The sequence below is a fragment of the Danio aesculapii genome, chromosome 7, assembly GCF_903798145.1.
Source record: "Danio aesculapii chromosome 7, fDanAes4.1, whole genome shotgun sequence".
NCBI classification, from domain to species: domain Eukaryota; kingdom Metazoa; phylum Chordata; class Actinopteri; order Cypriniformes; family Danionidae; genus Danio; species Danio aesculapii.
Window position 1 is genome coordinate 26,216,512 of NC_079441.1, and position 12,965 is coordinate 26,229,476.

Consider the following 12,965-nt stretch of genomic DNA (forward strand, 5'->3'; position numbering starts at 1 on the left):
CCCTCATCTTGCAGCACAGGCAGTCAGTCAGTGCCTGGTAGCGATTTGGACGAGGGCGTATGGACTTGAGGCAGCAGTGTATGCATTTCCCACAGACTGTGGTCGTACTTTTCTCCTCTTGGACGGATTACCGCTGAGTTGACACATAGCCCAAAAGCCGCTTCGCATTTTTCCGCTGCATTTCTCCATCTGAAGGCCTGTCACAGAGTAAAGTGGCTCGGCGTGCGTGTGTTTAGACAGCGGAGCGAGAGCAGCAGTGTGTCCCCGATGGCTGGCTGGAAAGACGGCTCAGTGCAGGAGAAATATCGCCTGGTGGTCGTCGGAGGTGGTGGCGTCGGAAAATCAGCGTTAACCATCCAGTTTATCCAGGTAAGCGGATACATGGCGGAATGTTATGTGCTTTTCGGCCCTTTAAAAAGATGTGAGGGTGTTGAGGAGAAATGGGTGGATCTTGCTCACAGAAATGGGGACCCCATGAGCGGAAAAGGGGGTTCAGGAATCCGAGCGAGGCCTGCGTCACTTTAAACCTTCGCTTACATTTTAGAAATAAATAATATGCAAGTATAACCATATCGGGAGAAGAAATTCAAGAGTTAACGCATGCATTGAGAGTTAAAACTTTGAAGCGAAAGTGCTGTGTGCAACGTTAGTTCATAGGTATGGGAAACACTTCTGTAAACTGTTGCATATTAGACTTGGAAACAAAATTATTTAACAGCACACAGTTGGCATACTAGTATTGTTTTGTTGGAGTTTCAGAGGCAGTATAGTGACTGGGAATATATTTAAAGACTGCATGACAAAGCAACAGTATCTGAAACAATATTGACACAAGTTTCCCCGCTTTTTCTTTTGGAGAGTTGACTAAGCCCCTCAGAAATGTACCATGTTTCTGCCAGGATACCATAGTAACTGCTGTTATAAGCTTCTTCGATCAAATCTTTCTTTTAAGAAGTTGTTTCCACGGCCAGGTTACTTTAATTGGATTAAAGTATTGTTTAATACTGTTTCGCAGTAATTAAAATGTTTTTAACTCAAATGTACATTTAAATTATAAAATTCACAATCCTCACTCACTATGTCAATAAGTTTATTAATATAAAATGATGTAATGTAAAAATATTCAACTGAAAGCAAATAAGCATATAAATAGATCTACATATTTAAATATGTTGTGCTTCTTGACAGAAAATAAATGTGGTGTTATACAGTACATATGAAGAGTTCAGATGCAAAATCTTCTAAATGCCATCTAAAAAATTCTCCTAAAATGAGCATTTTTCTCAGCCTCCTATGTTTATATTCAGTTATTTCACTTTAAACCAAATGAAAAGAACTTATTCGTCATTATAAAATTAATATTACTGAGCCTACGCACAGGACTCAGTAATGCAAATTTTAGAAGATATTTAGAGGTTTTTGCATCTAAACACTTCCTATATTCATTGTTTCTTTGCTAATTATGATTAATCAACTCCATAATTACAGTTGTAGAACAAAATGGTTACATTTTAAATACACATTTTCCAAAGTTTTCCCAAAAGTCCTGTAAGAACAGAAAAACAAATGGGCTAATGTATTTAATGTGATATTAAAATATGATGATATACACGCCATAAGCAATGAATATTGTAAGATTTTCTGTCATGGATGTGTTGACAGCTCAGTATATGAAGCCACAAATCATGATTTGTAACCACCCTGAGCTCTGTTCATTCATACACTAAAATAAAAATTATGTTTAGATTTTACAGTGTGCAAAATTATTTGAAAAACAAAAATTGGTATTATTTGAGGAAATGAAAGTAGAAAATACTTCAAAACTAATTATATATTACATAACCGTTCAGTTTAGTTTTGCTGTGTGTTTTAGTTTTGCTTCAGTTCATAAGTATCAGTTATGAAGGTACGAAAAGAAGTCATTAAATTGCATTTTGGGTGATTTATGTGCACCGATATGGTGCTTAGGTAGGTAGACACCATGGTTTGGGACACGGTCTAAATCTGTCCCTCATAAAGTAGTAATCTCATCTCTCAGTTTGTCCTAATAAACTTTTAGCAAGCCATTTATAACTTCTACATTACAGCAGATTACAAGGTAACACTGTGTTAAATAACTGGCGACACTGGCAACGTGTTAATAAGCTAATTTGGGCGTAACTAAAGAAAATGTAGTTATATGACCAAGAGGGTTGATTCAGCTTTCGTAAAAAACACTTCACAGGAAATCAGCATTTGTTGTCTTTTAGGTGCAAATTCAAGCATAACTATTTGATTTTGGAAAAGAAACCTTTGATAAATGAGTGAGCAGGTTAATGGTAATTTGTTTATTGTATGAAAGCAATATATTTTTAATATCCTACCGTTTTATTTCTGCTTTAAAGCAGCAGATTAATATCAGAACAGGCAAAATTCTCTTTAATTGGTTTGCTTTATCACAGTACTGCTACATCTTCCTTTCAATCCTGCCAGATTGCTGTTTTTTAGCCACAATCTCCTCCAACATACCAGTTTTATCTTAAAATATTGCCTTATTGTCAGCGCCAGTGGTGTAATGGTTAGTGGGTCAACACATGGACTCCAGTGCTCACGGCGACACGAGTTCAGTACCTGCCTCGCGGTCCTATGCCGATCCTTCCCCTCTCTCTGCTACTCATGCTTTCCTGTCAATAATCTCTACTGTCCAATCCATTAAAGGTGAAACCCCGAAAAAATGAAAAATAAAATAAATATATATATATATATATATATATATATATATATATATATATATATATATATATATATATATATATATATTGCCTTATTTAGCCTAAGAGAGTAATTCAAGTAGATTATTGTGCCCTTGTGATTTTTACTAATGCTTAACTTTTGCTGGCAGTGACACGTTAGAGCTTAATAATCAACATTCGTTGACATCAAGATCTGTTACTTGCAAATAGGCCGAATAAACCACTTTCAGATAGCGATGAAAATCAGACTACAATTACACATTAACCAAGTAAGCTTTTGCAAGTGGAGAAAGGAAAATCGGCTGCTTTTAAACACGGGTTGGTGGAACTAAAGAATAATAGTGCTGATTTTAAATGTGTGAAAACGAGAGTAGTCCAAAGAAAGCCATAAATGAGCCTTCCTGCTGGAGTGTTTCTAGAAGCCTTTGCCAGCGAGAAAGCAAAGCCCAGCTGTTTTGTGACTCCAGGCTTCCCCATTCAGATGTGTGTTACTCGGGGAGGTTTCATCTGAGTCATGTTGGGTTAATGACCATGGAGAAGCCGGAATCTGGCCTCCGAAAGAGGAAGTCCCTCCACTCCTGCTCGGTCTCTAAGGACCTCCTGGATGTGTATGGGAAACTATGTGCTCCTGAGTGCTTTGCGGGGGTATGTTAGGTGCATACATGACATTCTTCATTAGTTATGCTGTCAGGAAAGGTAATTGATTGTGTCAAAATTTGGTTGAAGATACAGCAGTGATGAATAACCCCTGCTCTCTACAAGGTTGTAACATGTAGGCTAGAAATCATGGCGCCACAATGATGACTTCACTACAAAAACAGAGTAGTTGAGCTCAAACTAGCATCATGATATGGGCTATGATCAGCAGCAGCCAGGCATGTGACTCTGAACAAATGGATTAGTTTACGTCATTGTGATGCAATTCAAGCTGTGATGCACAAGGATTGGCTTTCATAGAAATATTAAATAGTTAATAATTGCATTTTTTGTGTTACAGTATGATTATTTAAACAAATATTCAACTGGCTTTATTACTTTTTAACTATTTTTAAACTTGTGTCATGTATATTAGGGTCAAAGATGAAGAGGGGTTTTCTAAACAGTAGTTTATTCATTCATTCATTTTTTTTCTCGGCTTAGTCCCTTTATTAATCTGGGGTCGCCATAGCGGAATGAACCGTCAGCTTATCAGCACATGTTTTACGCTGCAGAGGCCCTTCCAGCTGCAACCCATCAGTGGGAAACACCCATACACTCCCATTCACACACATACACTTTGGACAATTTAGCTTGCGCAATTCACCTAAACCACATGTCTTTGGACTTGTGGGGGAAACCGGAGCACCCAGAGGAAACCCATGCCTACATGGGGAGAACATGCAAACTCCACACAGATATGCCAACTGACCCAGCCGAGGCTCGAACCAGCAACCTTCTTGCTGTGAAGCAATCGTGCTACCCACTGTGCCAATGTGACGCTCCAACAGTAATTTAATAGGGCTTTAATTTTTTACACATACATTAGAAAGTATCCTGTTTTAAGGTTGTTATTTTTAGGAAAACAGTAACAACTATTATATGCATTTACCATGATTTACAGAAGACACCTACTAAAGTGTAATTGTTTAAATAATAATAATTGTTAATATAAAACAAATAATGTGGTACTATGTAGTACTAGTGGCACTGTGCATTGACATATATAGCACAGAAGTGCTTATGGTGACCTGAGTTCGATTTCCGGCTCGAGGTCCTTTGCCGATCCTTCACCTCTATCTTCTCCCAATGCTTTCCTGTCTGAAATCTCCACTGTTTTATATCACAGTAAATGTAAAAAACCCAAAAAATAATTATATAAAAAAAGTTAAGCCAGAGAGGCCCTGAGTCCGACAGAATTCAGCCCGAGCCCGACATTTTGATTTATAGGTTTTACAAAAGCCTGAACCCTACATTATTCAAATGTGTGCATGCAAAATTTTAAACTCCCCAGACTCTGCTGTAGTTGCTGGTGTTTTTTCCGATTTGTCCTACCTTGTCAGATTGTCCTACCTCCCATTCAAAAAGTACATTTTGATGACGCAATATACTACCCATCAGATTTTGCTACCAGTGTGAATTTTGTGTGATATGAAGCTGTAATATCACCCTAATCCCTAACCCCAAACCAAGAACCATTTAAATACAGTGTTGGTAGCTAATAAGGCTAATTGGCTAATTAAAACATCACATGACAGCTCATTTATTGCACAAGCCCAGCCCGAGTCCATTTAGAACGATAGAAATTAATCCCGAACCTGAACAAAACCATTGGGTCCATTTGGTTTTGTGCAAAGATCTTAAGTTCTAATCAGGCAGAAATAGAAAAAAGGATCATTATTCTAAATAATTGTCATATTTTAATACATTGCAACTACTTTACGAACCTCTAGGTTTACCCTTTTGTCAGCATTCATTTAAATCTAAAATATATTTAAAATGTAATAAATGTAATAATATTCAGCATAATCACTTTTAATAAATATTGGTCAAAATAAGGCAGCACTGTGACTCAGTGGTTAGCACGGTTGCCTCACAGCAAGAAGGTCGCTGGTTCGAACCCCTGGGTTAGTTTGTATTGCTTTGTGGCATTTGCATGTTCTTCCCATGGTCACGTAGGTTACTCCGGGTGCTCCGGTTTCCCCACAGTCCAAAAACATGCACTATAGGTCAATTAAAAAAGCTAAATTGGCTGTAGTGTATGTGTGTGAATGAGAGAGTATATAAGTGTTTCCCAGCGCTGGGTTGCGGCTGGAAGGGCATCCGCTGTGTAAAACATATGCTGGATAAGTTGGCGGTTCATTCTCCTGTGGTGACATCAGAAATAGAGACTAAGACGAAGGAAAATTAATTAATAAATGAAAATCTTGCCTGGCATAGAGCTGTAGTCAGGCCTTAAAAATTAAGCCGGGCAAAATTCAGCCAGAGCTTGACAATTTCAGTTGACAGTTTTTCAAAAGTCTGAACCCGTTTACAGCCCGGTATCATTCAAATGTGTGCATGCAAAATTTTAAACACCTCAGACTTTGCTGTAGTCGCTGGTTCAACCAAAACAAAATCGGCAGAGGCAAGCCTCCGTTTCACCTCCTAGGCATCAATTTTCGCAATTTTCTAATGCTAATCGAAACACATCATGTCAGCTCATTTATCGTGCATGCCCAAGCCCTGCCCAAGCCCATTTCAAATTGTATAAATTAAACTCGAACATGAGCAAAATCATTTGGTTTGAGCAAAGATCTTCTGCTCTAGTCAGGGATGTATAGAATAAGAATCATTATTCTAAATAAAAGTGAAAATGTAAAACATTATAACCACTTTACAAACCACTATGTTTACCCTTTTGTCAGCAAGGTTTCAATAATTAAAATCTAAAATATATTTCAAATGTAATAATATTCATCATGATCACTTTTTTAGAAATATTTTAATAAATATATGGCGTAATATATATGTTTGGCCTTTGTGTAAATATATCAGCTACACTGAATGACAATAGAACGGTATTTTATTATATGTTATATGTATTTTTTATAATTATTTTTTAGGGATTTTTTTCACCTTTAATGGACAGGACATTAGAGAGTATTGACAGGAAAGCAAGGGGAGCAGAGAGAGGGGAAGGATTGGCATAGGACCGCGAGGCAGGAATCGAACTCGGGTCGCCGTGAGCACTAGATTACATGTGTCAACACACTAACCACCACACCCCTGGCGCCAACATTATATGTATTTTTTATAAAAAGTTATTTGAAACTATACAATACTTGCGTATGAAGTTATTTTTTGTAGATTTTATTTGTTACAGGCATTATATGTGTTATTGTTTAATTAATATGATACTAATATTTAATTATAAACAATGATTTTAATGTATTTTTGTACATAAAAATACTTTAAAAAGTACGGTAAACTCAATCAATATATATCAATCAATAAAAATCAATGTGATGTGAAGACAACAACATAATTTTATTTTGCTTTGTGTCCAATATTATGCCTCAGATGAGCTTCTCGTGAGTAACAACTGTTCCTCATTAGCGAAAGTGTGAAAGTGAAATCGTTGCAGGCCTCACTGACCTTTTTTATCGCTTCAGACGGTCTCAGAGTACACTAAGCGTAGCATGGCGCTGTTGAAGGCACGGTCACATGTTGGCTAATATTAGCTCTTATCACTGGCTCTCTCATTTCTGGGAGAACGGACTCCCTGCAGCACCGTTTCCTTACGACTGCAACATGGTCAGACCTTGCCAGTTACGTATACGAGTGTGTGTCTTCAAACAAGGCCTGTACTATGCTGTAAGCAATAACAAAACAATGTCCAGTTCAGAGGATCATTGTAGACGCAATTGCGAATATGTGAGGTCATTTAAGAGAAATGCTGTACAGAACTGGAATTGAATAAACAGAGCAAATAATATAAAGGCTCTTTTCTGAGATCATTGAAGTTGTAGTGATGGTTTTGGTGTATATTAGATTAGTTGTGACATGCTAAAATGTTTTTGCAAATATTAAAGTGACCATAACTAAGGACTTTTACTTTGTTCCCACAATTACATATCTGAAAATGTAACAAATGTTGAGCCATCTTTATATTTATTAATTCTAAAAATATATTTAAGTTCATTAAATAAAAGAAAATCTGCTTTGCTGTAACAGGAATTGTCTATATTTTATAATTCTGTATATTTGTTTTATTAATTATTATAATTATTATTTATTTATTTTATTTATTTATTATAAATTTTGTGAACATTTTTGACAATATTTGACTTGATTCATTTAAAAAAAAATTATCTGACATCTGTATGTTAGTTTGGGGTATTTTAGGGGAATATTTCTGAGATGTATTGGAGATGCACAATGTCACATAAAATGGGCTGATTTCCTTATGTCTTTTAGATATAATATTACACATTAAAAATAAAGGTTGAAAAAGGTGTTTTTTGTGATGCAATTGAATCATTTGCAATTGAATCATTAGGGAACAATTTTGTGTTATCTGGATAATGTCTAAAAGAAGTACCTTTTTACATTTAGTGCAATAAAATGCTTATATGGACATTAAATGTATTTGATGAAACCATCACAGGGTGTCCGCGGAGTCTTAAAAAGTATTAAAAGTTGATAAATCAAGTATGAGACAATTAAGGCCCTTAAAAGGTATTAAAAAGTCTTAATCATGTTTTTACGAGGTCTTAAATTTTGTTCAAGCATTGTCCTAAATGTTTGACTCCAAAGTAGCATAAATACATTTATTTTCCTGCTGATTTTAACAACGGCATGCTCGATCCAAGCGATTGGTTCAGGCCGGGGTGCGTCCAGCCAAGCCCCTCCGTCCGGTTGATGTCACGTAATTTGCGACAAACACAGGAAGATGATGTGACGCTCCCCCACATGTAGCGAAACCATAGAGCAAAACAGATGCCAAAATGGGAAAATGTAAGTTTACGTACTCCTGGTTGGAGAAAGTCGAGTTTAAACAGTGGCTGAAACCTGTCGCCGAAAACAACAATGGAATTTATTCTTCTAAGCTTTGTTTCTTCTGAGCTTATCTGAGTTCTGTGCCCCATTGATTTATTTACCTACAACTGTTCATTAGCAACTGTTTATTAAGTTAAAGGTTTGATACTGATTAGAACTTGAAGTGGGAATGAGGCCTTAAAATATTCTGAAAAAAGGTCTTTAAAAAGTCTTAAAAAGGTATTGAAATTACCTTTAGGATTCTTGCATATACCCTGCATCAGTGCCAGTAAAGAACCTTTATTTTGAAGAGTGTGTGATGTGGATTATTTACTCACCCACATGTTGTTGTAGACATATGACTTTCTTTCTTTCTTTCTTCCAAAGGCCACAAAGGAAAAATTGTACTGGTCGGTTAGGGAGGTTTTTCAAGCTTCAAAAATGAAACAGCAGCACCACAAGGGCACCATGAATGTTCTTTTTATTTGACATATAGTGTATTTTAGATCTTCTGAAGTGATAGGATAGACAAACAGACCATTTAAGTTACTGTTTTGTAAAAGTCTTGAGATCCATCTTAGCTTGGCTTAGTCAGATCTTTTGAATGACTCAATTGATCTAGTCCACAGAGCAGCTCTGAATGATTTGTTCGCAAATTAGACTAATGCAAGTTGAGCTTGCTGACGCAGTGATCCTGTCTCAATGCCTAACAGCCCCCCAGAGTGGAAGTTTATGAGTGAAATAGACATAAACGTTAATGGAAACATTCTTTTTTTTCTTGAAATAAATCACTACATTTCCACAAAGGCTTTGACTGTAGTTAGCGTGAAGATCTCTCTTTCTCTCTTTCTGTGTGTGTGTGTGTGTGTGTGTGTGAGTGGAGATGTTTTTTTTCTTCCGCCAGACTCACCTGTTGATTTCTCACACTGATGTACTGATAAAAAATACACACACATACTGTACTGATAAATATGGTACAGTTTTTACTATGCTTATGTGGCTTAAAAGCATCCCTTTCCTATCTTAGTATGAGGGACCTTTACTGCTGTACCACTGAAAAGTCTTTAAATATGATTACCCTGAGGATACATTAAACTAGTCAAAAGACATGTAAGCAAACCAAAAAAACATGACAAGATGTCACAAGATTCAAACATAAACAGGACAAGCTCAAGCATACCTGCTTTTTTCTCATCATTGTCTCATAGAGCATAGAGTTAACAATAACAGTTTTAAAAATGACTCATAAAGGTTTTTCCTTGCAATACATCTTTGTGTTTGTGTGCTTTTGGAAGCACATAGAAATGTTGTTTTGGATGCTAAGTAAAAATATACATCATCAGCACCACAGTGCTTCCCACACAAAGACTTCCCACACAAAGCCCAGGTATATTAATGGCCGCCCAAGTATATTTGGTGGTGACGCATGAATAATATGATTATTATCATCATTTTACACATTTAGAAAGCTAAACATGTGCGATCGATTAACCAGTGAAAAATCTTTTACTACTCACTCAAAAAAATATTTATTTATGCTTGTTCAAACTACTTATTTAAAATGAGCTGAATCAACACAATTCTGGAGATTTCATTGGGACAACTTAAATTTATTTTTATGTTCAAGCCACATAAATTTGTTAAAAGTGTTAAGTTAGCTTAATCGATTTGTGTTGGGACAACATGAATGAATTGCGTGAAACCCTGCATTTTTTACAGTGCTGCTGGTTCTGTGAACGCAAGAACTTTTCAACACTCACACAGACAATCACATGCTTTGCAGACCCATAGAGACAAAATGCGTCCAGCCGTAGTTTCTGAATCTCCGGTCTGAATGTCCGGGATTCGGATTTTGCTTTTGCTATAGTGGCCGTTATTTGTATGCGTTTTTGCATGATGATTTTGCAGTTAATTGCGCGCACACAGACGCGAGAAAAACATTAGATGATTAATTATTTAATAAACGACTGCAATAAACTTGACCATATACTTGGAGAGAACAAAATGACATCTATACTGGCTGCAAAATATGTGTACACTATTGGAAATGGTTAATCAATTAAATTGGAATGATTAATAAATAAATTTGCCTCATTTAAATAATCTACACTTTTTATTCTTGTAATTATTAGAATTTTTAGCAATGTTGTGTATTTTTATTCCTTTTTTCTGTTTTATTTAGAAAATTTAAAAAACATTTATCTCATTCGATGTGTATTTTATTAATTTAATGATGTTAATATATTACATACTTTATACATTTCTAAAATGCTTTGGCAATACTGTACAAAATGTCATGCCAATAAAGCAACTTTAGACAGAGAGAGAGAGAGAGAGAGAGAGAGCAACCTTCTGTCAGTGGGTGCACATGGCCTCTAAATAGCATAAAAGTAAGAGTAATAGTGGATTTCTTTTATTTCAACAACCTTTTATAAATATCTTTAACCCATTAAAAATAAAATGTGTATAACAGTGTCATAATAAATAAAAATATACAGTAGTTAAAATCACATAATTTTTTTTGTTGACTTTGTGCTGTGGGTAAAAGGTGTGTTTCAATCTGGCTACCACCGCAAGCATTTTTTAATCCTGTGGCACGATCATCATCACATTTGTACATTGTTTTTACCACCTTTGTAGAACCCTCCTTCACAAGACTTGAACCAGAGTGCTCTGCATTATAAATACAAAGTGAGCTGCCAAGCAAACTGACCACGTAAGAAAAGTTGTACATATGGAGATGGATCAGTGAGGCAAACATATAATTGAATTAAATACTTAAACTCTTAGTGTTTTTTTTTGTGTTGTGAAATAACTGCATGAAAATAAATGCTTTATTTTTCGATATTATGTCAATGGTAATATCATTAGTGTGAAAAGGAACAAAAGTTGTTGGCATCATACTGTGAATTAGCATTTATTTTACCCAGAAACTAGAGTCAAAAGTATGTTCAAGTACATTTTTGTGCTTTCACAAAATGGTAGGCTGAGTTACATATTTCCAATGAGCCATTACAATGTGAACACTAAGAGAACCAGGATTAAATGTGTCATTTAATCAGGCAAGAGTACCAATCTCAAATATGTGAATGAATAAGCCCTGGTTGTCTAGCCAGATAATTTATTTTCATGTTTGCTATATATAGAGAGCGATGTAGAATTGTTTGAGAGATGGAATAGTGTTGCAAGCTGTACTCAAACACAAATCCCCGACAAGAGCACTAAAACTCAATACAGTACATGTTAATATGAACTAAACAAACTGAAGATTATTTCATCCAGCCTTGTTAGTAATATCTGAGTTTAGTCATGACCACATAGTTCTACCCACAATAATAATAAATCATGCATTTTATTGAGTTAATTCACTGTGATAAAGTGTTTTGGCTTCTACCACTGAAACTCCACCTATGAGCTGAGTCAGAGTTCATTTTTTTTGGTCTGATGTAATACTCTCTAGAAATGCTGTCAGCTCAAGTAAACCATTGAGCTAGCTAAATAACCTTAGTTTATTAACATTATGTAGCACAACCCTTTAAAAAATGTGAACATCAGTTAGTTGGTAATGAAATTGTAAAGCGCTTCGAGTGTATGGCTATACAATAAAGGCTCTATATTAGGGCAGCACAATATATCATTTAAGCATTGATATTGCAATGTGCGCATTCGCAGTAGTCATATCGCAAAGATATGCCGGATACTGTATGTCCAGTCTGAATTATAGTTGACCAGTTGCCACATAATTGTACTTAATCACTGTATTTATATGATTTATGCAAAAACAAACAAACAAACAAACAAACATTTCTTACTTAGAATTTTTGTATTGTTTCTAGTTCAAATATCTACATTTCAAAGCGAAAACAAGACTCAAGAGTTCACACTTAGATATTGCTTGATAGCAGGTGTGGCATGCTGTCCCAGGAGAGAACCCTGAGCTCGGAGATAAATGAGCCTAGGGCTCCCACCTGGTCAATAAGCATATAAGGGGGTCCGAGATCATGTAGGTCTCGAGAGCTTCCCCTGGTAAAAGGAGGAGATGGGGTGGAAGGGGGGATTCTTCCAAAACGAAGAAAAGGCATTAGGGCGAAGTTGGTATATTTATTGTAGGCTTGGATCAATCTGATTGGATTATTGCTGATTACAGACAAGAGACCAGCCACGATCAATCATATTACATGCTCCTCTCGAAATTAGTTTGTGAAACTTCACTTATTTCGCTTACCCCACTGACAGATATTTTCCCTAAAACAAGCAAAAAACTCTTAATTTTTACTTATTTCTTCGGACGGTGAAAATCTAAACAATATTTTTACTTGGTCTAAGATTTGATTTGATATGTGGGCTAAAACCAGACAAAACAAAGTAAGAAAAGCATTTTTTGCATTATAAATCAATTTCTCAACCTGAATACTGTTAGACTCCTCAGAAAACTGAAGATGTCTCTTTAGAAAATCTTCTGAAACTGTATCCATAAAAATTGTTTAAAAGTAAAAAAAAAAAAAGCAGAAATTGGACATTTGTATACAAGGAATGCTGTTCACTTGTGTTCAATAAATACATTTATAAAAAAAAATTCCCAAATGATGTTAAAAGATCAAGGAAATTTTCAGAGTAGTTCCTTTAATATATGTTTTCCCCTGGGGAACTGTTATTTATTTTAGTTTGGCTGTAATAAAAGCATTTTTATTTCATTTTTTATTTTAAGATCAATATTATTCGCCCTCTTTAGAAATA

General features: G+C 35.6%; 1 protein-coding gene across 1 annotated transcript in view; it reads left to right on the top strand.

Moving 5' to 3' along the window:
* The window catches only part of rras2 (RAS related 2), a 62,960-nt gene continuing 49,995 nt past the window's right edge, over nucleotides 1-12,965 (top strand). Inside the window, exon 1 of the mRNA XM_056461466.1 lies at nucleotides 1-369. Coding sequence (XP_056317441.1) covers nucleotides 268-369 — 102 coding nt within the window. The 5' untranslated portion in view covers nucleotides 1-267. The remainder of the gene's footprint in view (nucleotides 370-12,965) is intronic.